The sequence below is a fragment of the Schistocerca nitens genome, chromosome 1 (assembly GCF_023898315.1).
Source record: "Schistocerca nitens isolate TAMUIC-IGC-003100 chromosome 1, iqSchNite1.1, whole genome shotgun sequence".
NCBI lineage: Eukaryota > Metazoa > Arthropoda > Insecta > Orthoptera > Acrididae > Schistocerca > Schistocerca nitens.
In genome coordinates this window covers 1,017,759,803-1,017,786,189 of record NC_064614.1, presented here as the reverse complement: position 1 = coordinate 1,017,786,189, position 26,387 = coordinate 1,017,759,803, and the positions used below count along the sequence as shown (strand labels likewise).

The following is a 26,387-nucleotide window of genomic DNA, read 5'->3' as shown; positions in this document are numbered from 1 at the left end:
CAAACATATTTGTTTCAAACTTTCAGTAAATGTTACACAGTACCTTCTGCATAATTTAACACAGCCTTTTTCCAAAAAACTGTATATTTTTGAATATATAAATAAAAATTGCAAAAAAATGTGAATTTTCATTACAATTGAAAAAAAATCATCTTTAATAACTGAACTAAAATTTTGTAAAATCCCTGTGTTAAGTTGTAGCCCATATTCCAATAAATAATTTGTAAAAAGTTCAACTTCCTACCTCAAATACTTTGTGAGGAAAGATATAATTTATAAGCGTTATTTTAACATTGCAAGTATAGGGCGTTCCGGAGCCCCTTAAAGAAAGTAGGACATTTTCCATTTGAATGATTTCCAGAACTTTTATTCAAAATATTTGAAAGAGTTGTCCATTTTGTTTCCCTTTGGATCTGTTTGACCATTCATTCCAAAATCCATCCCGGCTTACATTAACATCTGACCTTGAAACGGAACTTGAGATCAGCTAACATCTGACCTTGAAACAGAACTTGAGATCAGCTTCTCAATGTATTGTTTTTCTCGGTGAGATTTGGTATCTGTTGTCGATTAATAACAGTACATATATATTGCTTCAATGAAATTGAGCTGCACCTAATATAACTTACGTGGAGTTCAGATCTCCGCCAGATATTAATGTAAACTGCTCAAAACAGCACACAATTCATCCATCTTTTGTTATACCCCTTCAGACTTTCCACCACATGTTCAACATTGTGATTATTAATATTCATGCTGACAGCAGTGCCTTTGTAAGCAGGCTTTATTTCAAATATTTTATTGGGGCAACAGTCTAGTTTCAGTGGGGCCGTGGGAAGATGCGAGGCGGCAACATGGCACAGAATTAGAACTCCCGTGACGCAGCACGTGGCCCAAGCGCCTAGTGCGCCCGTGCTCAGCGCCACTTGACAATGCATGTTCAATTTTCCGGGCAGTGTACGTTATTGCCTTTGTTGCTAAATTGTAGGTGGCATTGTTTCCCCCCTCTACGAAGGAAGAAAGATCACCTAATTGATAAATCATTTAGCTGTTTCGCAATATTTCAGCTTAATACAATAAGTTGATAATGGCTTCCAGTTACATGTTACTGATTTCAAAGCTCAATATCGGTTGTAGTATTAAATGTCATGCATCTAACTCAGCTGAAATTACCGTTAGAAGGCCCCTAATTGTAGCATATAACATGACAGTATGTAAAGCAATTATGGCAACGCATGAGAAACATTACTCAAGAGCGCTGCGGCATTTGCAGCAGTCTGACGCTTAGGGTTTACTGTCATGGATCATCTTCCATACACTGCCGACTTTGCCCCATCCGATTTTCGTCTGTTTACAAAATAACTTGGAGGTCGTCTTTGATAGTTATGAAACGATGGAAGCAGAGGTGGCGCACACGCACACACACACACACACACACATATATATATATATATATATATATATATATATATATATATATATATATATAGACTTGACCAATTTATAGTTGCTAATGCAAAATTCCGTTAGTAACTGAAAATTTCAGATTTATGGGGAGCAATTTATGCAAATGTTTTATGGTCGAACATACACAATAATGGCAGCGTAATGCCCTTCTATCTAAACTGAAATGCTGCTCTCTAAATAAAATTCCCTTTATCAAATAACAGAAGTAAAATAATTAAAGCAACGTGAGAATGTATTCGACGAGTTTGTGCTAGGAGGTAGAATACTGCACTACTATGAAAACTATGTTCTACGAAATATTCTTGCTTAAGATGATGTATAATCATCGGCTCATTAATCACAAGCGAGTGTGTGAGAGAAACGTTTAAAAACAACATCGACATTATAAATGTCAGCAATTGCAACGAAATAAATTGTGAATTTGGTTCGTGTTGAATCCCTAAAACTGACGTCATTCCAGTGGAATGGAGGAGGGTAAGATGGATTAAGGGAGAACTGTTCTACAGAATTCGGTGACTATTTCACAGAATTATTCAGTCATCGACAAGTAATTTTTTAACTTCGGTAAGCACATAATTTCGGTTTGCCGTGAGCAATAAATTGCTAATGGACGAAATGCAGAAAGGCGGCGCGCCGAAGGTAGATAGGCGGAACCGTTCAATGTATGTTTCTGTTTTGCTCCCCCAAACTTGTCCGTATAATAGAGCTACAATGAGACCATCATAGATGAATCGGTTCAGACATTATCATCTAATAAAACTTTGTTTGGCTAATGGCCTTCAAAAATTTAGTTTTCAGCTGACAGCTATGCCACTAGGTTGACACTGCCCGGCGAGTTGGGCTTATACATCCCTTTACGTAAGGCCAATGCGTCGTCGCGCGGAGGCGCGTTGTTATATTTAGCTTGGCCAGTATTTGGCAGGGGGCACCCGCCCGCCTGGCAGCCTTACCACTTGCCTGCCCCAGGCCAGGGTATCTTTAGTTGCATCCCCGGAGCGTACGTGAGAGGTTCGAGTCTTAACCATGATCTGGGCTGCCGTCACGAACCACGGTAACTCGACGGCTGCGGCAGCGCCAGCTGTGGCGGGTGCAGGTGTAGATTCGGGCGGTCGCTGGGACGCGAGTGCTGGGGCGGCAGGCGCGAGGCGACATCGGTACGCCCGATCTTCTACTGCCAGTAGTGTAACGCAGCTTCTGAGCGAGTCATGTTCAAGTCTGCTTCAACGTTTGACGACGCGTGTACGCGGACCGTCGTCAACCGCAGACTGTCAGCCACAACCTCAATCACCCTCCAGTGTCACCACTCCTGGGACTTCGTCTGCTGCTGCTGCTACTACTGCTACTGCTGCTGCAGCTGCTACTTTCGGATTAGGCACTACTCGGTCGCGTCTTGAAGACAAGTATTCTGCAGTACTAAAGCAGCGTCGTCCAGAACGTGACAGAGAAAGAGTAAGGGAGAAGGATGACAGAGATAATGACAAAGAAATCGAACGCCTTCCATTATTGCAGAAGAGTGCGACAAATGTGCAGTTATTAAGAGATTCTCCTCCAGCCCTTGAATTAAATCAGCATCGCCATCATGGCCACTCCCATCATCACCACCACCATCACCGTCACCACAGGCATAAGTCCGATCGTGGACCTGTCAGTGCAGCTGTGCCTTTGGCTTCAGAATCGCGTACCCGCACCCGGACTCGAACTAGAACCCCACGCCGGGAGCGCTATTTACCCTCTCGCCTTTGCCCTGTTGAAATACCACTGTCTGTGGATGAACCGTCAACCACTCCAGCTGATGATGAACGCCAAGCGAAGCGACAAGAGATTCAATCTCTCATTCTGAAGTACTCTGCATTGGATGAAGCATACTCGCGTCTCACGGATTCAAAGCGTGTCATACCTGATCAGCAGCATCCACGACAGCCTCAGCCACACCTGTCATCGCTGCAGAAGCACAAGCACTCGCTACAGCCACATATTGCAGCACCCATGCCGACTGTAAGTTGGTCTTCATCTTAGTATTTTTCCCTTTCTCAGGAAGAATTACCTTAATTGGTACACAGACCGTTTGTTATGTTTGTTAGGGGAGATCCTAATTGAAAGATATTACTTAGTATGAGGTGTCTCATATAATTTGGTGGCCCTCTAAATTACAGTGATAAGGTCTGGTGGCATGAGTGGTAATGATATTCACTAGAATTTACGTAAATTTCATTGATTGTTGTATACTAATGGATCAAAATGTTAGTTTAATACCAAATCTTTTTGGTCATTAGCAGGATTAAGAGAAATTGATGAAAAGCTCAAAGATGAGGCTAGGAATTAACAAAGCTTCTACTGCAAAAATAAAATGCACCAAATAAAGTGGAAGATTTTTTAATTAGAGTACTGAAATTGGTTCAGTTAGCACAACTATAATTTGGTGCAAGAAATAATTATTGGTGGTTTCGAAAATAATTTAGTATTTCTGCCTTTTTAAGTTGCCTACATTATTCAACGCTATTGTTGGGAAGTTCGTAAACTCATAAGACTGTCGAAAAATTAAATAGTTATTGGAAGAAGTAATCTTTGTGCTCTAAAACTGTATGAAATGGAGACTCCAGCAGTCATCTTATTTTCACAAAGGTCGAGTTAATTAAGTACATGCATTTTGGTTGGGATATGTTTGCTGTTGCATGTGTGTAAAAGTGTTAGGTAAGAATTCATTCAGGATTCTTCGGTTTGCCTACATGACAGTGCAGCAATAACAAACAGGTGCTTGGTGCTTGATATATTTATAATTGCCCCTATCACTTTATTCCTTCCTTCTAATATCCAGCCAGTTGTCGATTATTCCTGTTTTCTTTCCTGTTTCATTCTTCTATGCATGCTGTTGAATGCTACCACTTTCCAGAATTGTAGAATTAATGGACTTGCTCCAGAGTCAGTATTTTAGTTGTAGCTTTCCTAAAAATTACTACCGTTTTTATAATATTACGTTCAGTTGAGCACACATTCAGTGAAATATATCTGCAAAGTGCTTTATTTGTATTGACTATTAAATTTTGCAGAGGAGGCTGTGGTGGTAAATTTAAAACTGTCCTCCCACATTATACAATATTTAGTTTTAGTTAATGTCTTTAAGGTTCATTGTGCTAGATTTTCCCACGTTGAACTGCCATTGCCTCCATCTGTTTATTACATTGCTGTGGTAACGCACAGTTCCCACTGCAATAATGTATTTGACATCATTTGTTGAATTGGCAAACCATTTTGCCCTCTCCCCTTTGTCTCTTGATTGTTGGGTTCGCATCTCGGTTTGAAATGGCGGCTATGAATTGGCACGTGGTCCACGCGTACCACGAATGGACGGACGGATCAACCGACCGCAATGGGACGGTGATGCACCTGTGTTGCCCTGCCCGCTCTGCTAAATCGGTGCTGGCTGGCTGGTGTTGGCGATGGCTGGTGCCGTTTCCTGATTGTGTTGGTGGCTGGCCCATGCTGTGCAGAGTTCTCGAGCACCCTCCGTGGAGGACGACGAAGATGGCCACCTGATATATCGCCATGGCGACGTGCTCCGAGACCGATGTTCGTGAATACACCAACTTTGCAGTAGATATACTATAGACTCTTAAATCATTCCTGGCGTCACATTCTCTATAATTGAAGTTGTTCCTTTTCAGCATCTGTTGTGGTTTGTGACTGGTCTTGGGTGGGTTTATATTAGAAGGAATGAGCGGATCAGGGTGGGAAAAAGTGTAAGCAATCTGGAGAAACTTGTTTCTCTGTGTGCCTGTCAGTGTGTCTGCTGTATGGGGAGGAAGACATTTAATGAGACGACATTAATGAGCATGTCGTTATAGCTTTCTCTAAACCATAATCCAGCTTCTCTGGTCCTCTTCTGTTTGCTGGGGATTGGTAGGATCTATTCTCAAATAAACGTAAACAATTTATTTTTGACTAGTGCATGTTGGATTCCACTTCGAATAGATGCAGGTTTTGGTTTCAGAAATTAATTATAAAAAATCGGTTTCAAGTACTTTTTGTTAAAAGCCATGTAACCTTAAGCAACATGCGGTTACCTACAATAAAATGCAGTTGTAAGAGTGCATAATCAGTAAACCGTTGTCTGCATTTCAAAAAGTGGGTTCCAACATTTGCACGGTCTTCAGTTATAGTTAATACTAACTGCTGTGTGATTACTCTTTTTCAGATAAAATATTGGCCACCTTAGGAGAAGGCACATTTGGAAAAGTTGTCAAAGTGAAAGATTTACACACGTAAGTACTTCACTATGTGTAAAATTACCAGAAAATACTGTGTGTCAAATTTGTGTAGTTGACATTATTTAGCAGTTCGTATTTGAAACTGTCTAACATTTCCATTACATTCTTCCTGTTACTTTTATTCTTAAGGTAACTTACAAAAATACATAGGTGAAGTGAAATAGTGAAGCTGCATATGCAGGCATCGTGTTAAATGTAAAGGAAATGCATACTTTTGTTATAAATCCTCTACTGATCTGTAGTATATGTTAAATCTTCTTTTACCTAAGTGTTCTACTCTACTTCCTTAATATTGTTCTTATCGATCTTTAATAGGCCCAGAAGACATTTTCCAAGAAATTTGAAAATCCCACGTAGCAATAGTCACAACAGGCGAGTGATGCTTCTAATGTATATTTGGCTGAGATTGGAATTGCCCTTTGCTTTTCAGTAAAAGCATGCAGTTGCGTTTGCGACTGTGTGTGTTTCCTTAATCAGTATGTGGATTAATTTAACAAAACATTCACACTGTGTGTCAGGTCTGCTGACAGCTATTGTGAGGAAATCCTTTTCCTTGTGAAGTATGTGCTTTTAGGATGATGATGCAGCAATTCTAATCCTTAATGATTTTGTGTTTATCGATTATATGGATGTGTTGTGCTAAGAAAATGGGATGCTTTTATTCCATGTAACTGTTTGTTACCCATAGAGTCTGCTGATTTAGTCTTGGACTTACTCTTCACATTTTTTCAATGTGTTGCTATAGTTACAGCTACTGTTTATACCACTAGTCACTTACAAAAAAGTGTGGTGAAACACACACACACACACACACACACACACACACACACACACACACAATGTGCGGAAATCTGAAGAATGGAATGTTGCAGAGAAAGCTATCTTTGTGAGATACTGCACCGAACACATGCATGACGAAAATGTATAAAGTGCATTGTGTATTTATACGCCTTGGGAATTTCCTTTACCATGTTAGTTCAGTGTGTGGAATAATCCTTCTTGTCCAGAAACAATGTGATCTTACATATTGATAATGGTGAAGATAATTTTAAATGATATTATAGGAGTGAGAAATGGGAAGGAGGTGTTACAATCTCATCTGAACACAAGTGGATATATTCAGGTTAGATTCATATTGTTAGAAGTCGGAGGCATTGGTCTTGTAAATCATTTTCCCTGTGATGTAATTACTTTTTCCTTGAGACTTCATCTACAGTCATGATAGATGCTGAAGAAATGAATTTAAATTTTTGCCACGTCCAGGAACTTTGATTCTATTCTAATTTCGGAGAGCCTTGGCAATACTGACAATTTTAGAAGGGGAAAATAGGCTGAAGGTGTGTATTGAAATTTGTGTTAGAGATGGCATTGGATTAGGGGAGCTCTTGCAGCTCTGTGGCCTATACTGCAACAGTGGTGCAATGGCGAACACATCTGCCTAGTAAGCAGGAGACCTGGGTTCAAGCCCTGGTTGTGGCACAAATTTTAAGTTATTTCTTCAGCTTCTAAAATTCTCTCTTGTGATTTAAGTTATGGTAATAACACTTCTGCTAATCCTCACAAAGGGGCAGTACTTGGATTGCTCTATTGGTGTGGGGTGGAGTGGGATGGGATGGGGTGGGGTGGGGTGGGGGGAGGATGTCTTGTGTTACTACTAATTTGTGAAAAAAAAAACTAATCAACTGTGAACTGTCAAAAGTTTGCAGTTTTGGAAACGGGCGATGACCTATAATGAAGGGTAGAGGCACTAAAGCATGTCTGTGTAAACAGTTTCAATAATATGGATACTAACGCATAACCCACATTATTTCTTTATTTACTTATTTATTCATCATGTTTTATACTGCTTGATAAATACTACCATTGAGAAATTCAGACTGTGGGAAATGTAAAATAGTAATATTACTTGGCATAAGGAATTGAGAAGTAGTTACTCCTAGCTTGAACCTGAGTAAGCTGTTTGTAACTTAAGTTCATGAATGTAAGAGAGTGGTTTGAAAGTTCTCGGAATGGGATAGAAAAGGAAGTACTTACATCACAGAAACTCATTTATTTTGTAATGTAGTCTCCTTGTAGAGTAATGCACTTGGTCTAACAATGTTCCAGTGCCTTGATCCCATCTCAAAAATTAGTTTCCTCCAGGCCTGCAAAATAGTTGTCAACTGTGGCTATCAATTCTTCATTTGAAGTGTATCTTCGTCCACCAAGAAACATTTTCGGTTTTGGAAAGAGATGGAAGTCTAACGGAGTCATATCTGGTGAATAATGCGGGTGTGGCAATGATTTATATCTTAATTTGTGTAAGTTTGCCATGGTGACAGCACATGTGTGCGGATACGCATTGTGTTTATGAAAGATGACTTTCTTCCTTGGTAAACCTGGCCTTTTATCATTTGTGTTTTATTGCAATTTGTCCAGGAGGTCAGCATACTATTCTCCGGTAATTGTTTGCCTTGTGGGGGGATAATCTACAAACAGAATCCCCTTTACATCCCAGAACGCTGATGCTGTGTCATTTCCAAACGAAGGAATTGCCTTTGCTTTCTTTCGTGGCGGACAATCAGCCATCCCACTGCTTTGACTGTTGTTTTGTCTTTGGGGTATAGTATTGCACCAAAGTTTCATCTGCAGTCACAAACCGGCACAAAGATCTTGTTTGTTTCCCCTAAAATGGGCCAAACATTTTTCTGATATGTCCATTCTCGTGTGTTTTTGATCCAGTATATAGAGTTGCGACACCCATCTTGCAGATAATAATTTTTTTTTTTTAAATTCTTCAGTTAAAATGTGGTATACTCTTTCAGATGACATCTGGCAAGCATGAGCAATTTCACACACTTTGTCGGCGATCCTCCATGACCATTTTGTGCACTTTTGCAATGATTTGTGAAGTAGTGACACATCTTGGATGCCCACTGCGCAGATCATCATCTACGCTCTTCCTACTAAATTTAAATTCATTTGTGCACTTGCAACAATTGAATATGAAGGAGCAGAGTCCCCCAGAGTATTCTGGAAATAGGCATGAAAGTCCTCCGCTTTCATACCTTTGTTTACGAAGTACTTAATCACGCCTCGAATCCCGATTTTTATTTTCATCTTCGCAAATCCCTACGCGGGACAACAGAGCCATATCACCATCACAGCTCTCTTCCAAGAGCAGTGACATGGCAGATCTTCGCAGGCAACAACAGTCCGATGAATATCGCACAAACAACTCATTGTGGTAGTGCTGACCTTTCGTGATGATTCCGAGAACTTTTCAAACCACCCTCATAAATGGTTTTGAAGATAAAGGATTTCATAATTTTGAAAACTAGGAAAAACTAAATCAAGGTTTGTTTAACCAAATTATGCAATGTGAGTTTCCTTTATTCTTAACTAGTTTAGAGTCTAAGCTCATTATCAGATAAGCAGCTTACACATGAAACTAATCATCAGGTAATAAAGGAAATTAATATTGGAACTTTGATGTTTCTCTACAATTTATTACATAATTTTGGTTAACCAGAATAGTTGCTGGTGCCTCGCCTTGCAGATTTCTGAAAATTATTAAAATCGAGAAATGTTTGCTTTACCTTTGAGAAGTAACTATGAAAATCAGTTCTGGCATTTAATCAACTCAGAGATACATGAAAAGCAGCACAAGATGGAAAACTGTGTATGAGTTAAGCATATTATTTCTGGCATCGCTGTATTATATAAAATTTGCCAAAGCTGCCCTTCGTAAGAAATTATATATTGTAAATGAAACTTACTACTTCATTCTCAGTTTCACTTGTGTTACAGGGATCATGTAATGGCACTCAAAATAATAAAGAATGTTGAGAAATACAGAGAAGCTGCAAAGCTGGAGATAAATGCCTTGGAAAAGATTGCTGAGAGAGATCCAGATGGTGCACAGTGAGTAAAACTGATAATATATTTAATATTATCCTACACCATTTAAGTTATTAATATGAATAATTCCCCCTCACTTCCCCCCCCCCCCCCTCTCTCTCTCTCTCTCTCTCTCTCTCTCTCTCTCTCTCTCTCTCTCTCTCTCTCTCTCTCTCTCTCACACGCACACACGTGCGTGCGTGCGTTTTGTCCCAAGTCACAAAATTTGTGTAGTTCTCTCTCTCTCTCTCTCTCTCTCTCTCTCTCTCTCTCTCTCTCTCTCTCTCACACACACACACACACACACACACACACATGCGTGCGTGCGTTTAGTCCCAAGTCACAAAATTTGTGTAGTTTATACTAGAGCTCACCCAGTTTACTGTAAAGTAAAATACCAGCATACAAAATGGTTTGGCAAATAAGCTTAAAAGGTTTCTGTATAATTGAGATATACATTGAAGTTCTGAGCCTACTCTCTGGACTCTATTGTCCTCGACACCCATCAGCTTGAATTAATTTTAGTTGTATTGTGCAGTTGTGTTCATAGTAGAATGTGCAATGCTTGACGCATATCTTTTGCTTTTGCAGCCTGTGTGTGAAAATGCTGGACTGGTTTGACTACCATGGTCATATGTGCATTGCCTTTGAAATGCTGGGTCTAAGTGTGTTTGATTTCTTGGTATGTAGAAGTCATTGTGATTGAAATACAGTTCTGGAGTGTAAGAAACATTCTAAAATGATGATGATTTGCTTTCTTTGCAGAAGGATAATAATTATCAGCCTTACCCATTGGAAGCTGTCCGCCACATTGCTTACCAGCTGTGTTACTCTGTGAAGTTCCTTCATGACAACAAACTTACCCATACTGATCTCAAACCAGAGAATATTTTATTTGTAGACTCAGATTATGACCTTTCATACAACAGCAAAAAGGTAGGTCTGCAAACAATGTCCTGTGCACTTCAAAATTTATAGACTGTAACTATGCTGTCCACTTTCTTACTACAGCATTGAGAGTAATTGAGATAAATGTTACAAGAAGCTTTTCAGTTAGTGTTTAATGCTAAACATGAGGAAATATACTCCATATCATTAATTGTTCACAGAAGAGGGATGTCAGACGTGTGAAGCGCACTGATGTGAGGTTAATAGACTTTGGCAGTGCGACATTTGACCACGAACATCACAGTACAATTGTTTCAACACGGCATTATCGTGCACCAGAAGTTATTCTTGGTATGACATCATATTTGTTGCCTGTGTGTACTTAGCATTATCACTCTCCCTGTGTTAGCCTTTGTTGAAACCCTTATGGCTAAGATTGAGATTTGTTTCAGAACTTGGCTGGGCACAACCATGTGATGTTTGGTCCATCGGGTGCATAATTTTCGAATTGTATCTGGGTATTACACTATTCCAGACACATGATAATAGGGAGCATTTAGCAATGATGGAACGAATTCTTGGTCCTATACCTTACAGGTGAGTACAATAGAATAAGCACCAATTTTTCGTACAGTGGTGGTCCAGAGACCACAGCAAAACTTATTGGACTGCAGTTACTGTAAGTAGTGAATGAGTCAAAAATGTACCAGTTCAGTTTTAATTAGCATCTCTTATTGAATCAAATTAATTCACGTGTATTTTTAATCACGCTTGATTTTTCCCATCAAGTTGTTGCTAACTTGTTACTGTGTCTGAATTGTAACATAGTTCTGCTGCTGCTATTGCCTATCCTTTAATTGATGTTAGCAACTACAAAATGAGTTTGTATTCAGTAGACCACAATATGTACAGGAAAACTCCAAATTAACAAACCCGCTTTTATGGAAATTCCACTTCTAACGAATATATCCGTTGATTCTGGCAAAACTACCATCAGGAGGTGGTTATTCTTCCCCACTTTCAACAGATCACAGTTTAACAAAAGTTCTGCTTTTAAGAAATAAACATGAAACATCCTGAAAATTAAAATCCGGTTTTTAAGCAATTTCTAACGTGCACGAGGGGGTTTTCCTGATTTAAGTTTCACTTGGTTGTACACCGTGCTGTCATGGCAGTATATTGCAATTCATTCTTTCATTTGGCATGTATGTAGATTTGAATTCCATTTAAATGACATCAGAAAGTGATATCCACCTTGCCTACGGTCATATGATCAGAAGCCACAGTATCATTAAGCACGAGCTATGAAGCGTTGTCTTTGTTGTAGTCGAATTCACGAGTTTTATATTTCTGTGGAGTTAGGGCATGCAAACATAAAAAGCTTAAGATTGAGCAAAAGCTGACAATCATCTATGATGTTGAAGGCAGTCGTAACAAAAACAACTTACAGGCATAGCAAAAATGTAAGATTTTTCAGTCTTAAATTTGCAGTGTTCTCAAATGTTCAAATGTGTGTGAAATCTTATGGGACTTAACTGCTAAGGTCATCAGTCCCTAAGCTTATACACTACTTAACCTAAATTACCCTAAGGACAAACATACACACCCATGCCCGAGGGAGGACTTGAACCTCCGCCGGGACCAGCCGCACAGTCCATGACTGCAGTCCCTTAGACCGCTCGGCTAATCACGCACGGAAGCATTCTCAAAAACTAGGAAGCGTTATTAAATTCCAAAGCTAGCAGTTCCTCTCGCTGCAAAAGGAAGAAAATCTGCCAGTCAACATTATATGATGTGAAAACTACTCATTTAAAATAGTTTCAAGGAGTCACAAGTGACAGCATTCCTATAAGTGGGCCAGTTCTACAAGAGACAGCTCTGGAAATTGCCCTGATAATTGATATTGAACATTTCAGTGGGTCAGACGGATGGTTAGATTATTTTAAGAAATGCCACAATCATTTCAAAGTGGATGTAGAAAATGTGAAGCCCTGGAAGAGCACATCATTGCTGCAATTAATACATGTTATGAGCCTAGAGACATTTTTAATGCAGATGCAACTTTTCAGTGACTGTGCAATTGCTTGTAAATAGCAGTGGGAGTGAGAGTTTTTGCTACTAGAAAATAGGTACATTTAAAACTGTATGGTGTTTTTAAATGTTGACACTTCTTGTACTTCAGATTACAACATGAATGCCTGGATGATATCTGAAATGGTTACAAGATGTTTCAGGCATGTAGATGCCAAAATGGGTGCTGCAGGTAGAAAAATATTACTTATGATTGACTGATGCCTTGTACATACCAAGGAAACGTCGTTCCTGAGAAATAATAATGTTGTTTTTATCGACCGAACTGCACAAGTCATCTGTAGCCTGAAGACCTGGACATAATAAAATTCATTAAAGCAAAATACAATGTTGAAGTCGTTAAGATATCAATTGCATTCCAAGAGGCGAAGGAATTGATGAAGCATAGCATTTTACAGGTCATGTGAATATTTATTGCTGCATGGAATAGTGTGATGCAGCAGACAGTGTTAAATTGTTTAGCAAAGGCTGGTTGTGGTACATCATGTGATGAAGTTTTGACTTCCACACCTAAGAGGAATGTGAGGAGTCAAACCTGTGAAATTCTAGCAAAGGAACACTGTGAAGCGGTCATGGTGATAATCATTACGAGGGAGAGGCCATTGCACCAATTTCGAGCTGCTGTACAAGGAAAATATAATTTGGTCCCCAGTGATATGTTAAAAGGGAGCTTTAGTGATATAACAGATATATTAATCTTCGTCCTTTCCTTCTTTTATCCTCTATCTTCCATTCTATAATCAACTGTAGAAGTAAATGTTTGAAGTTACATAAGATTTGTTCTAGGTATGCAGGTTTTCTTCTCATAAATGTTGCTAATATGAGCGTGGTTTGAAAAGTTCTTGGAAGAGAATAGAAAGAAAGTAATTACATCACTGAAACTTTTTTTATTTTTCAGTGTAGTCTCCTTGTAGATTAATGCACTTGGTCCAACGATGTTCCAGTGCCTTGATCCCATCTCAAAAATTAGTTTTCCTGTCTCGAAAATTTGTTTCCTCCAGGCCTACAAAATAGTTGTCAACTCCGCCTATCAATTCCATGTCCACATATATAAAACAAAGATGATGTGACTTACCAAATGAAAGTGCTGGCAGGTCGACAGACACACAAACATACACACAGAATTCAAGCTTTCGCAACAAACTGTTGCCTCATCAGGAAAGAGGGAAGGAGAGGGAAAGACGAAAGGATGTGGGTTTTAAGGGAGAGGGTAAGGAGTCATTCCAATCCCGGGAGCGGAAAGACTTACCTTAGGGGGGAAAAAAGGACAGGTATACACACACACACACACACACACACACACACACACACACACACACACACAAGCAGACATATATATAGGGTGTCTCAAAAATGACCAGTATATTTGAAACGGCAATAAAAACTAAACGAGCAGCGATAGAAATACACCGTTTGTTGCAATATGCTTGGGACAACAGTACATTTTCAGGCAGGCAAACTTTCGAAATTACAGTAGTTACAATTGTCAACAACAGATGGCGCTGCGGTCTGGGAAACTCTATAGTACGAAATTTTCCACATATCCACCATGCGTAGCAATAATATGGTGTAGTCTCTGAATGAAATTACCCGAAACCTTTGACAACATGTCTGGCGGAATGGCTTCACATGCAGATGAGATGTACTGCTTCAGCTGTTCAATTGTTTCTGGATTCTGGCGGTACACCTGGTCTTTCAAGTATCCCCACAGAAAGAAGTCACAGGGGTTCATGTCTGGCAAATAGGGAGGCCAATCTACGCCGCCTCCTGTATGTTTCGGATAGCCCAAAGCAATCGCACGATCATCGAAATATTCATTCAGGAAATTAAAGACGTCGGCCGTGCGATGTGGCCGGGCACCATCTTGCATAAACCACGAGGTGTTCACAGTGTCGTCCAAGGCAGTTTGTACCGCCACAAATTCACGAAGAATGTCCAGATAGCGTGATGCAGAAATCGTTTCGGATCTGAAAAATGGGCCAATGATTCCTTTGGAAGAAATGGCGGCCCAGACCAGTACTTTTTGAGGATGCAGGGACGATGGGACTGCAACATGGGGCTTTTCGGTTCCCCATATGCGCCAGTTCTGTTTATTGACGAAGCCGTCCAGGTAAAAATAAGCTTAGTCAGTAAACCAAATGCTGCCCACATGCATATCGCCGTCATCAATCCTGTGCACTATATCGTTAGCGAATATCTCTCGTGCAGCAATGGTAGCGGCGCTGAGGGGTTGCCCCGTTTGAATTTTGTATGGATAGAGGTGTAAACTCTGGCGCATGAGACGATATGTGGACGTTGGCGTCATTTGGACCGCAGCTGCAACACGGCGAACGGAAACCCGAGGCCGCTGTTGGATCACCTGCTGCACTAGCTGCGCGTTGCCCTCTGTGGTTGCCATACGAGGTCGCCCTACCTTTACAGCACGTTCATCCGTCACGTTCCCAGTCTGTTGAAATTTTGCAAACAGATCCTTTATTGTATCGCTTTTCGGTCCTTTGGTTACATTAAACCTCCGTTGAAAACTTCGTCCTGTTGCAACAACACTGTGTTCTAGGCGGTGGAATTCCAACACCAGAAAAATCCTCTGTTCTAAGGAATAAACCATGTTGTCCACAGCACACTTGCACGTTGTGAACAGCACACGCTTACAGCAGAAAGACGACATACAGAATGGCGCACCCACAGACTGCGTTGTCTTCTATATCTTTCACCTCACTTGCAGCGCCATCTGTTGTTGAAAATTGTAACTACTGTAATTTCAAAAGTTTGTCCGCCTGAAAATGTACTGTTGTCCCAAGCATATTGCAACAAACGGTGTATTTCTATCGCTGCTCGTTTAGTTTTTATTGCCGTTTCAAATACACCGGTCATTTTTGAAACACCCAGGGGAAACATTCCACGTAGGAAAAATATAGCTAAAAACAAAGATGATATGACTTACCAAACGAAAGTGCTGGCAGGTCGATAGACGCACAAAATTCAAGCTTTCGCAACAAACTGTTGCCTCATCAGGAAAGAGGGAAGGAGAGGGAAAGACGAAAGGATGTGGGTTTTAAGGGAGAGGGTAAGGAGCCATTCCAATCCCGGGAGCGGAAAGACTTACCTTAGGGGGGAAAAAAGGGCAGGTATACACTCGCGCGCGCGCTCGCGCTTACACACACACACACACACACACACACACACACACACACACACACACACACACACACACACACACATCCATCCGCACATACACAGACACAAGCAGACATTTGAAAAGGCAAAGAGTTTGGGCAGAGATGTCAGTCGAGGCGGAAGTACAGAGGCAAAGATGTTGTTGAAAGACAGGTGAGGTATGAGTGGCGGCAAATTGAAATTAGCGGAGATTGAGGCCTAGTGGGTAACGGGAAGAGAGGATACATTGAAGAGCAAGTTCCCATCTCCGGAGTTCGGATAGGTTGGTGTTGGTGGGAAGTATCCAGATAACCCGGACGGTGTAACACTGTGCCAAGATGTGCTGGCCGTGCACCAAGACATGTTTAGCCACAGGGTGATCCTCATTACCAACAAACACTGCCTGTGTCCATTCATGCGAATGGACAGTTTGTTGCTGGTCATTCCCACATAGAATGCGTCACAGTGTAGGCAGGTCAGTTGGTAGATCACGTGGGTGCTTTCACACGTGGCTCTGCCTTTGATCGTGTACACCTTCCGGGCTACAGGACTGGAGTAGGTGGTGGTGGGAGGGTGCATGGGACAGGTTTTACACCGGGGGCGGGTACAAGGGTTGGAGCCAGAGGGTAGGGAAGGTGGTTTGGGGATTTCATAGGGAAGAACTAAGAGGTTACGAAGGTTAGGTGGACGGCGGAAAGACACTCTTGGTGGAGTGGGTAGGATTTCATGAAGGATGGATCTCATATCAGGGCAGGATTTGAGGAAGTCGTATCCCTGCTGGAGAGCCACATTCAGAGTCTGATCCAGTCCCGGAAAGTATCCTGTCACAAGTGGGGCACTTTTGTGGTTCTTCTGTGGGGGATTCTGGGTTCGAGGTGATGAGGAAGTGGCTCTGGTAATTTGCTTCTGTACCAGGTTGGGAGGGTAGTTGCGGGATGCGAAAGCTGTTTTCAGGTTGTTGGTGTAATGGTTCAGGGATTCGGGACTGGAGCAGATTCGTTTGCCACGAAGACCTAGACTGTAGGGAAGGGACCGTTTGATGTGGAATGGGTGGCAGCTGTCATAATGGAGGTACTGTTGCTTGTTGGTGGGTTTGGTGTGGACGGACGTGTGAAGCTGGCCATTGGCCAGATGGAGGTAAACGTCAAGGAAAGTGGCATGGGATTTGGAGTAGGACCAGGTGAATCTGATGGAACCAAAGGAGTTGAGGTTGAAGAGGAAATTCTGGAGTTCTTCTTCACTGTGAGTCCAGATCATGAAGATGTCATCAATAAATCTGTACCAAACTTTGGATTTGCAGGCCTGGGTAACCAAGAAGGCTTCCCCTAAGCGACCCATGAATAGGTTGGCGTACGAGGGGGCCATCCTGGTACCCATGGCTGTTCCCTTTAATTGTTGGTATGCCTGGCCTTCAAAAGTGAAGAAGTTGTGGGTCAGGATGAAGCTGGCCGAGGTAATGAGGAAAGAGGTTTTAGGTAGGGTGGCAGGTGATGGGCGTGAAAGGAAGTGCTCCATTGCAGCGAGGCCCTGGACGTGCGGAATATTTGTGTATAAGGAAGTGGCATCAATGGTTACAAGGATGGTTTCCGGGGGTAACAGATTGGGTAAGGATTCCAGGCGTTCGAGAAAGTGGTTGGTGTCTTTGATGAAGGATGGGAGACTGCATGTAATGGGTTGAAGGTGTTGATCTACATAGGCAGAGATACTCTCTGTGGGGGCTTGGTAACCAGCTACAATGGGGCGGCCGGGATGGTTGGGTTTATGAATTTTGGGAAGAAGGTAGGGGTGCGGGGTGTCTGTGGGGTCAGGAGGTTGATGGAGTCGGGTGAAAGGTTTTGTAGGGGGCCTAAGGTTCTGAGGATTCCTAGAAGCTCCGCCTGGACATCAGGAATGGGATTACCTTGGTAAACTTTGTATGTGGTGTTGTCTGAAAGCTGATCGTCGGAAGTATGTGGCTGAGGGACTGCGTCAGCTTTCAGACAACAAATGTTGTTGTGTTTGTCTTTTCTATGTGCTCACCAATCATCTTTATGACTCATTGCTACCAATTCTCATTATTATTGCTTGCCACTGTATTTGAACAAGTTATCTGTTGCATGATTGATCACTGTGGTCTCATTTCAACAAAATGTTGTTTGTGGTTCGTGAATAGCTCGCCACATGGCTGGATTTCCATGCCGGGCCAAAACCTCGGCCGTTTTTTGTGGGTATCTGTCAAGGATCGGGCCTGCCGACCTGAAGCCATTCGGTTCCCACTAATGTACAGGTGTGCCCTGTCTGATATAGTCTCATCGATGTGGGTCTGTTGCTGAGTGGCGTAATCCAATCCAGGAGTGGGGTGCTCCTCAACAGGCCAGAGGCCATGGGTGATGTATTTCAGGAATTGCGACGGTCTCGCCACAAGTACATTGTACAGTGCGGCATTTCATATATATTTTGTGTGTTCAAAGACATTTTGGCACTTCAAAAGTAATTTGTATGTTTGTGATCAGGGTGTATACGACCCAGGTCAACAAAGAGATCCTGGAAAAACCCGTGGAATTTTTTAGAATTCTGGGAATTTTTTGTGGTTTTAGTTTTCAGTTAAATTTTTGTAATTTTGACTGGTAAGAACCGATACTCTAGCAAAGGATATTACTGTATCCTGCTACTGCAGAATAATACTGCGGCATTAAAACATGAACAAGAGAGAGAAAAAATAATAATAAATAAATAAATAATAAAACTTAAATTTCAAAGGAAATGCGCCACTAAAATAACACACTGCTGCACGTACAAGCGTCTGCAAACAGCAAAATGTGTCAAAGGCTTTAGGAAGTCTATGCAATGCTTCATAACAATGAATTGCCTCCGATGAGCGTGACGTCGCAACTGTTTACATTAGATTCATTTACACATTTATGAGCGAGCTCATGCACACTTGCAGTTGAGTCGCGTATGAGTAATACCTTCTCCCGCTTCTGACTACAGAAATGTGGCTGTTAGCTGTGTAAGCAACAGTACCAGCAACCACCCTCATGGGGTACCCGGCAAAATTTTACTGGCGTGCCCAAGCTGCCAGATTCACACGTGCGCAGCAGGCACGGATCTAGTGGGGGGGGGGGGGGGGGGGGATGGAAACCGGGTGGCAGTTTCAGGGGGAGGGGACAAATTTATATTCTTGAGGAAAAAACTTTGTTTCACAAAGCACCTAGCATCCGTGCATGTCAGTCTATCGATTATTCATACGATTTTAAAACGCACCCCTGCTGGTTTTTGGACATTTTTGAACACATTCTAAGTTGATTTCTGAAAGAATTATAAGTTGACTTTTGAATGTGTGCATAGTGTAAGTGATGTCTCTGCCAGGGGAATCCTTGTCAGTCTCATTCATGAGAAATTGGAGCGTACAAATGAAATGTGAAACTATTTCCAAACATAAAGCTTTTTGATTGTAGTAGGCCAAATAGGTATTTTGTATTGGTACTTCGTGAATTATATTGTCATACTATAAAAATGATCATTATTGCCAAAACAGTCTCCTTTATTTTGTGTGTGTCACAATTGCTGCAATATTAGAAAGGCCTATTTTGTTTTTCCAGCACACAGTGACAAAATAGACATAATCAGATCAAGAAACCACACAATCTTGGGTATTATATGTATTAACAGCTTTTTCAGTATTAGACGACGACATTTCAATTTTTCACGTAGCAAAACGTTTGACGAACTTTGATGAGGTATTAGTTCTTTCGCAGAAAGGAAAGCACGCCATGTAAAGCCGCAGCAAGATTAGCGAGAAAAATCGCTAGGACCTAAGGACTGAAGAAATGTGTACTGTCTTGCCTGTCTCTTGTCTTTACTGGTTTTAGGTATCCTACATTTAATTTTATGTCACACAGAAGAGCAAGTTATTGGCTAATAGGCAATAAAAAGACCAGATTTTCTGAAGAGTTCTTGTTCTCCCGGTTACAAATAATCCCATCCAGTATTAATTGCGTTCATTTTTTAGAGGGACAAGGTGCAAACCAGCCAACTGGGAGCAGGACAGGCACTACAGGACATTTTAATTATTTACATTGAAATAGTTTGATGGCATGCATTGCAAAATATACACGTTTGAGTTCCACAGAGCACAATACAGTGACGTGCGTTACAACAATGTTGTTTGAAGAGGCGTGGCACTGCACTTTGGCTTACTAAAGACCAAATAACATGTTTTACATTTCCTCGAAGATATATGTTTTATGTATCAGACTCTTCTGAAAGACGTGCGCCGAGCAGTCCGAGTTATAGTGGGGTGGGGGGTAGTCTCCATGTGACCCGTGTTTACATTTAGTGATTTTTCTTTTTCCTCTTCATTTACTGCTCTCACGTCAAATGAAAACAAGGAGGATTTCTATGGCTGGGAGCAATCAAGTGAATTAAAATACATTCACATAATTACGGAAGGCTGAAATATGTTACTAGTTTAAGATTTTATTTTATATCCGGCTTTCTGACAGTCTAGCATTAATCGCCTTGCATAGAATGTCGGTTTGCTATAGAAATTTGGCCTTTATTAAGATTTCCCCTGAGGCAGTAAATTTATTTGAAATGAAGTGTTTTAATTCCACACTAATGGCTAGTTTTAACTGTTCGCTGCATTTCAAGTGCACGTTTTCATCTTCTAGCATGTATGACATTATGGCATAATAAAGAACCAAACATGAGATAATACAGTACTGGTACTCCAAGAAAATTTACTTCCCGAAAACCATACCGAAAAGCTTAATATCAGGTCGAGGTCTACGTCATTGGGAATCTGGACATACAAATGTGCGCTTTAAGGTGAACTGTGCATTTTAGTATGGTTCACGAAATTCCGGCGCTCTTGGTGTATCCTCTGATGTCTTGTTTCTTTTATGACGTAATGTAAGAAAGATCTTTTAATGTTTTCCATGTACTAACATACTGGTTTCCTACGTCACCGTAGCTGCGCAAGTGTGGTGACGCCTCTTATCTGGCGCTCTCTGGCAACTGCTGAAACGAATCTATTTCTAACAGGTCGCGGGAAAATATTGCGAATTGTGGTTCGAAAAGCTTTATTTTCAAAGTAGATTTTCTTTTACGTAAGATGAACTATGTGCGTGAATGTACGATGAATTTCTTAAATCACAAAGCGTCTGCTCTCATTTAAAAATCAAATCTTTGATGACGAGCCATGTAGAAGATTTTTGAGCCCAGAAGATCAGAGATTTATGTCGGTATTAAAAATTTTGCTGGCGTATTTGTATGATGTATCTTAAAGTAACATGCGCTAAACAGATAAACATTATATGTGAAAGCTTAGCTTCTCTTGTAGCTTTATTAATCTTAGAGACAAATATTATATGCAAAAGCTTTGCTTTTCTTGTAGCAACACTATGTATAGTAACTTAAACCATTAACGTTTCCTGTGGTGGAATTCAAATTCATACTTCTGTAAAACGAAAATTTGCAGTGTACATGTTGCCACTTATCAAAGATCTTTCCAAAACGTTTTTTCCCCCAAGTTTTGTTTTCTAAAGTGCCGAGAAATTCTACGCTGCTGTATAAAACCATATCTATTAAGGATTGATAAGTTTTACAGTTCCTGCGGAAAGTATACTGTCATTTAACATGGGAAAAGTGTATTTTCACCCGGGTGAAAATGTATTTTTAACCGGGAGATCCGGGAGTTTTTTTTGTCCACGTATACACCCTGGTGGTGATAAGAAGAAGAAAATTCTGTTGCTGGCAGTTTGTACACTACATACTCAAATATTTCTCAAAAGGAAAATCAAAAATACCTATAAAATGATGATATATCACAGTGGGTAGTATCTGACAATGAGAAATGTACTAGAACCGACGTTTTATTGGTGGTCACCTAGAGTGTTGGTTTCCACAATACTACCCCACCTTATACACTTTATTCAAGAGGCCTACTTTTTCTGAGTTTATTTCTGAAATTATTAAACGAACTTTAAATCTGTCTTGCAACACCAAGGAAATGCATATTTTTGTCACCAAATGTTTCATTTTATTAAAATAACGTCATTGATCTTAATGAAACACCCATACCATTTGGCTTGCATTCCGCATCTAAAAACAATTCATTACAAAAGACGATGTTAGTACTTACAGTTTTTGCATTCATCAAGAAACGCCATCTGCTTGCAAGAGGGAAACATTCCACGTGGGAAAAATATATATCTAAAAACAAAGATGATGTGACTTACCGAACGAAAGCGCTGGCAGGTCGATAGACACACAAACACACACACAAAATTCAAGCTTTCGCAACAAACTGTTGCCTCATCAGGAAAGAGGGGAAGGAGAGGGAAAGACGAAAGGATATGGGTTTTAAGGGAGAGGGTAAGGAGTCATTCCAATCCCGGGAGCGGAAAGACTTACCTTAGGGGGAAAAAAGGGGAGGTATACACTCGCGCGCGCACACACACATACATTTCCATCCACACATATACAGACACAAGCAGACATATTTAAAGTTTGCCCAAACTTTAAATATGTCTGCTTGTGTCTGTATATGTGTGGATGGAAATGTGTGTGTGTGCGAGTGTATACCTCCCCTTTTTCCCCCCCTAAGGTAAGCCTTTCCGCTCCCGGGATTGGAATGACTCCTTACCATCTCCCTTAAAACCCACATCCTTTCGTCTTTCCCTCTCCTTCCCCTCTTTCCTGATGAGGCAACAGTTTGTTGCGAAAGCTTGAATTTTGTGTGTGTGTTCGTGTTTGTTTGTGTGTCTATCGACCTGCCAGCGCTTTCGTTCGGTAAGTCACATCATCTTCCTCACTATTCTTTCTTGTACCATAGCTGCAAAGTCAGATTGTAAACTTACATCTTAACTTGCCCTTGAGATCTCAAAATTTGTCACGGAAGAATACTACAGCTTGTCTAGAAATCAGGGAATTTCACTTTGGGAAACTTGGGGCAACCCTGTTACGGGGTAATGTACCTATATCAACAGCATCCTGCTGTCATTCAAATAGGCATTTTAGGGCTAGTTGGTAATTTTTATTCCATTATCACCTAGTGTTGACATTTCCTATCTATCAATGGGGAGCGAAGATATAGGCAGGATAGAGAGAGAGAGAGAGAGAGAGAGAGAGCGAGCGCATTGAGCAAGTGGCAAAAATACTTCTCCCTACACCATCGCACAATAGTGAGCTGTTTCACTCATTTACAAGATATGCATGAGCACATGGGCCATAACTTGCTGCTCAGACTGGAAACAAGTTTTAGTTTGTTGTTCAAATACAGAAGTGGTGAAATTACATTACACATGCATGGAGTAAGTTCAACTGTCACTGGCATGTGTCACAAGCTGCTAACCTTAAGAGGCGAGCCAAGTGTTCATGGAAAAAATCTGAAAATATGTCCTGGGCAGAGTACAGTGTGAGTGAGTGTGACTCACTCTGCCGTGCACATATCTTTCTGCGGGCCAGATTGAAACCAGATGCAGACCAGATCTAGGCCCGTGGGTCACCAGTTGCTCACCTGTGGCTTAGAACATTTAATGTCTTACACTGCCAGGGGCCCATGGACCTTATTGTGACTTAAATTTCAGCTTGATACGGCAAACTGTTACTGAGGAAAAGGGTTCTTAAGTCAGACAGGTTGACAGACAACAAAGCAATCCTATAAGGCTTCCATTTTTACCAATTGAGGTACCTAACCCTAAAAACACTTTGCTTTGTACCGTTTGTACATTACATTCTGTTACTTAGACATTGCTTATAACCTAGTTACACATTTTTTCATAGCTAAATCTAGTATTTGTTAAACTGTGTTTATTAAATGACACAATATTTTAAAAATGAATGGTACTTGTTCCTTAACACATTTTACTCAATATTGTGCAGAGAGAAATGTGATGGCATCATAAGTACAAATAACACACTTTAGTTATAAGCAAATAGGATTGAATTGCATTTCTCATAAATGTTCTCTAGTTATTCATTACAGCTAGTAATGTTGTGCTTTTAAATGTAATTACTGAAGTTTACTTTCTGTTACAGAATGGCACGGAAGACGAAGACGAAGTACTTCTATCATGGGAAATTAGACTGGGATGAAAAGAGTTCTGCTGGCCGCTACGTGAGGGAAAATTGCAAGCCTCTACATGTAAGTTACTGAAAATCTTTGATTTTAGTCAATGTAGGTATTATAAGTTAATTCATGGGTGAGGGTTGTCACTGTGCTAGTAATTTTTACTCTTTGTATTTGTCAGTTATTAGTGAATTATATATCTGTACTGAATTTCAACCATTGCATATCACATGATAGTGACAGTACCTTCAGTCTTCTTTTTCTTTTGCGATCTGAGAATGTTGACTGCCTTACAAACATGCAGCTTTACTTCATGCTGTCAATGGCATCTACTGGCTGCTTGGAAAACATTTCACTCGTGTTTTAATATTAACGTTTATGTAACTTAACGCGTACAAAACTTTTAAGTGGTGTGGTTCCCATATCCAATATTTCCTAATACAGTTTTCAAAGTAACTAATAATCCATTGCTCCAATACAGAATTTAAATTATATCTTCTGCCCTTTCCAATTAACATTAGTTACATAGTAGTCAGCCTAGATTTATATCCGTGCATTTTCTTGGAAATTGTTATATTATTTGAGATTGGCTAAATTTTGACAACTGAACAAAAATACCTCTCATTTCATTGACTTTTGTAATTTTCAGGACGAATTAAATAATGCTACTTGTTATGATCGATTGTTGCAAATCTATGAATGTGGAAGTAATGCTAACTTGCAATATTTTTAGCGATACCAACACAGTGATGATGAGGATCATCGGCAGTTATTTGACTTGGTGTCTCGAATGCTGGAGTATGAACCCTCAGCACGCATCACGTTAGCTGAAGCAATGAGGCATCCATTCTTCGATAAAATTCCACCACATCAGAGGCTTGGCAGTGACAGGCGTGGTGGAGGCAGTGCATCTTCGGACCGGGACCGCGAGCGAAGCCACTCCCTCTCACGGTGAAGAGGCTAGCGCTGGGTGAGCGCCAACTCAGCGCTCTCTCTACTTTCAATGCATTGCTTGCAGTAGCACACCATAAAAATAGTTAAAGATTAATCAGAAGTTTCTGAGGACCACACCTCAAATCATTTTGTGGTGATTAATAGTAAAGCAAATTGAACTAATACTGTATTGGGACGAGTCACTTTTTCGAAAGTATTATACTGTACTATTTCCTGGATCCTATCCTGCAGTTTCGAAATATGAATTGGTGTGTTTACATGGGCTATAAAAATGGCTGATTGCCAACTGACGTCCAGCTATGTTTGCAGCAGTACATTACTGGGTCAGAAGTATATACATGGGCCACACTAATGCCACAAAATGGAAGAAATAAAAGATGGTGGGAGTGTGTGCACTGTCCTGCTTTTACATCACAAAAGGAATGAAGTTAGAAAGAAACAGAAAAACTATGATTTGTGAATGTGTTATTCTTTAAGTAAGCGTAATGCTTCAGAAACTTCTGCTCCTGAACTAATACTGCATACATGCCTTTTCTAGAATTTTACTACATGTCAAAACACAATTTTAAGTATCTCATAGAAACAGTTGGTCCAAGAACTGCTAAAACTGATACAAATATGAGTAGGTACACCAGCTAAAACAAGATTCGTGATCATCCTCAGTTTTTAGCTTCTGGTGATCAGAACAAAAGTTCACTGTACTACTTCAGAGAGCACTATTCAACAATAAGCCTTTTGGTACCAGAAGTGTGCATGTGCAATTATTTGGTAGAACTGAAGAATTTCTCCCCTATCGCTACTACCACCATCACCACCACCACCAGCGGCAGCACATGGAAACTTGTGACATAACACCAATTATCTTTTATTGTAAAGATAGGAAAACTTATTTCTCTGGCAACTGAAATTTATTCTTGAGTACCAGTAATGTTTCCCCTGTTCGTGTTGGGAAACTTTAGTGGTTCTGTAGCACATACAAAATTATTAATTAGATATATTTTATGTGGTATTTGTGGCGATCTTTTTGCAGTTTGTTACAATCAATTTATATCTGTTTACAATTACATGTTTGTGTTTTTAGTTACATTCATTTTAGTGTCCTGTTCATTCATACATTTGTTGCCCTGTACTTGCTAAATGCGCATGATATAGCACATAAGGGACAACAAATGGCTGATGAACGGGACACAAAAATTAATGTGAGTAAAATACACAAATATATAACTGTAAATAGAAGTAGGTAGGTCCAAACAAACTGCAAAAGAAATCATTACAAATCTCTCAAAAAAAAAAAAAAAAAAAAATGTAGAATTAATAAAATGAAGATGCGTAACATGACTAAATGGAACATGTCTGGCACTTTTTGAATAGATGATGGTTGCAAAAGGCAAAAGTTTTTTTATTTTGATGATAAAACATAATTGAAGTTATTAGCAACAGAAGAAAGTGGCTGCAAATATTAAGGAAACATGATATAGTCTCACATTTGCCATAGATTCGAAGGCTTCGGCATTTTTTGTACGCTTCCCAAGTGTGGTACTGAGTTCATCAGTAACAGCTCACCAACTCTTCTTTTTCTATATGCAATCTTTATGTACATTACTTCTAACAAACCATAGCTCTGGTCATAACATCTA

General features: G+C 40.4%; 1 protein-coding gene across 4 annotated transcripts in view; it reads left to right on the top strand.

Annotated features, from left to right (window-relative positions):
• Positions 1-1,738: 1,738 nt before the first annotated feature.
• Positions 1,739-26,387, top strand: part of LOC126196329 (dual specificity protein kinase CLK2) — a 37,878-nt gene continuing 13,229 nt past the window's right edge. The window contains exons 1-11 of one of the 4 annotated variants that reach the window (XM_049934556.1): positions 1,739-3,462; positions 4,956-5,034; positions 5,660-5,726; positions 6,048-6,104; positions 9,522-9,635; positions 10,203-10,293; positions 10,377-10,547; positions 10,721-10,850; positions 10,952-11,096; positions 23,766-23,871; positions 24,530-24,747. In XM_049934556.1, coding sequence (XP_049790513.1) covers positions 2,491-3,462; positions 4,956-5,034; positions 5,660-5,726; positions 6,048-6,104; positions 9,522-9,635; positions 10,203-10,293; positions 10,377-10,547; positions 10,721-10,850; positions 10,952-11,096; positions 23,766-23,871; positions 24,530-24,747 — 2,150 coding nt within the window. In that variant the 5' untranslated portion in view covers positions 1,739-2,490. Of the gene's footprint in view, positions 3,463-4,955; positions 5,035-5,659; positions 5,727-6,047; positions 6,105-9,521; positions 9,636-10,202; positions 10,294-10,376; positions 10,548-10,720; positions 10,851-10,951; positions 11,097-23,765; positions 23,872-24,529; positions 24,767-26,387 lie in introns of all 4 variants that reach the window. The other 3 variants (XM_049934558.1, XM_049934557.1, XM_049934559.1) reach the window with 3 other exon arrangements.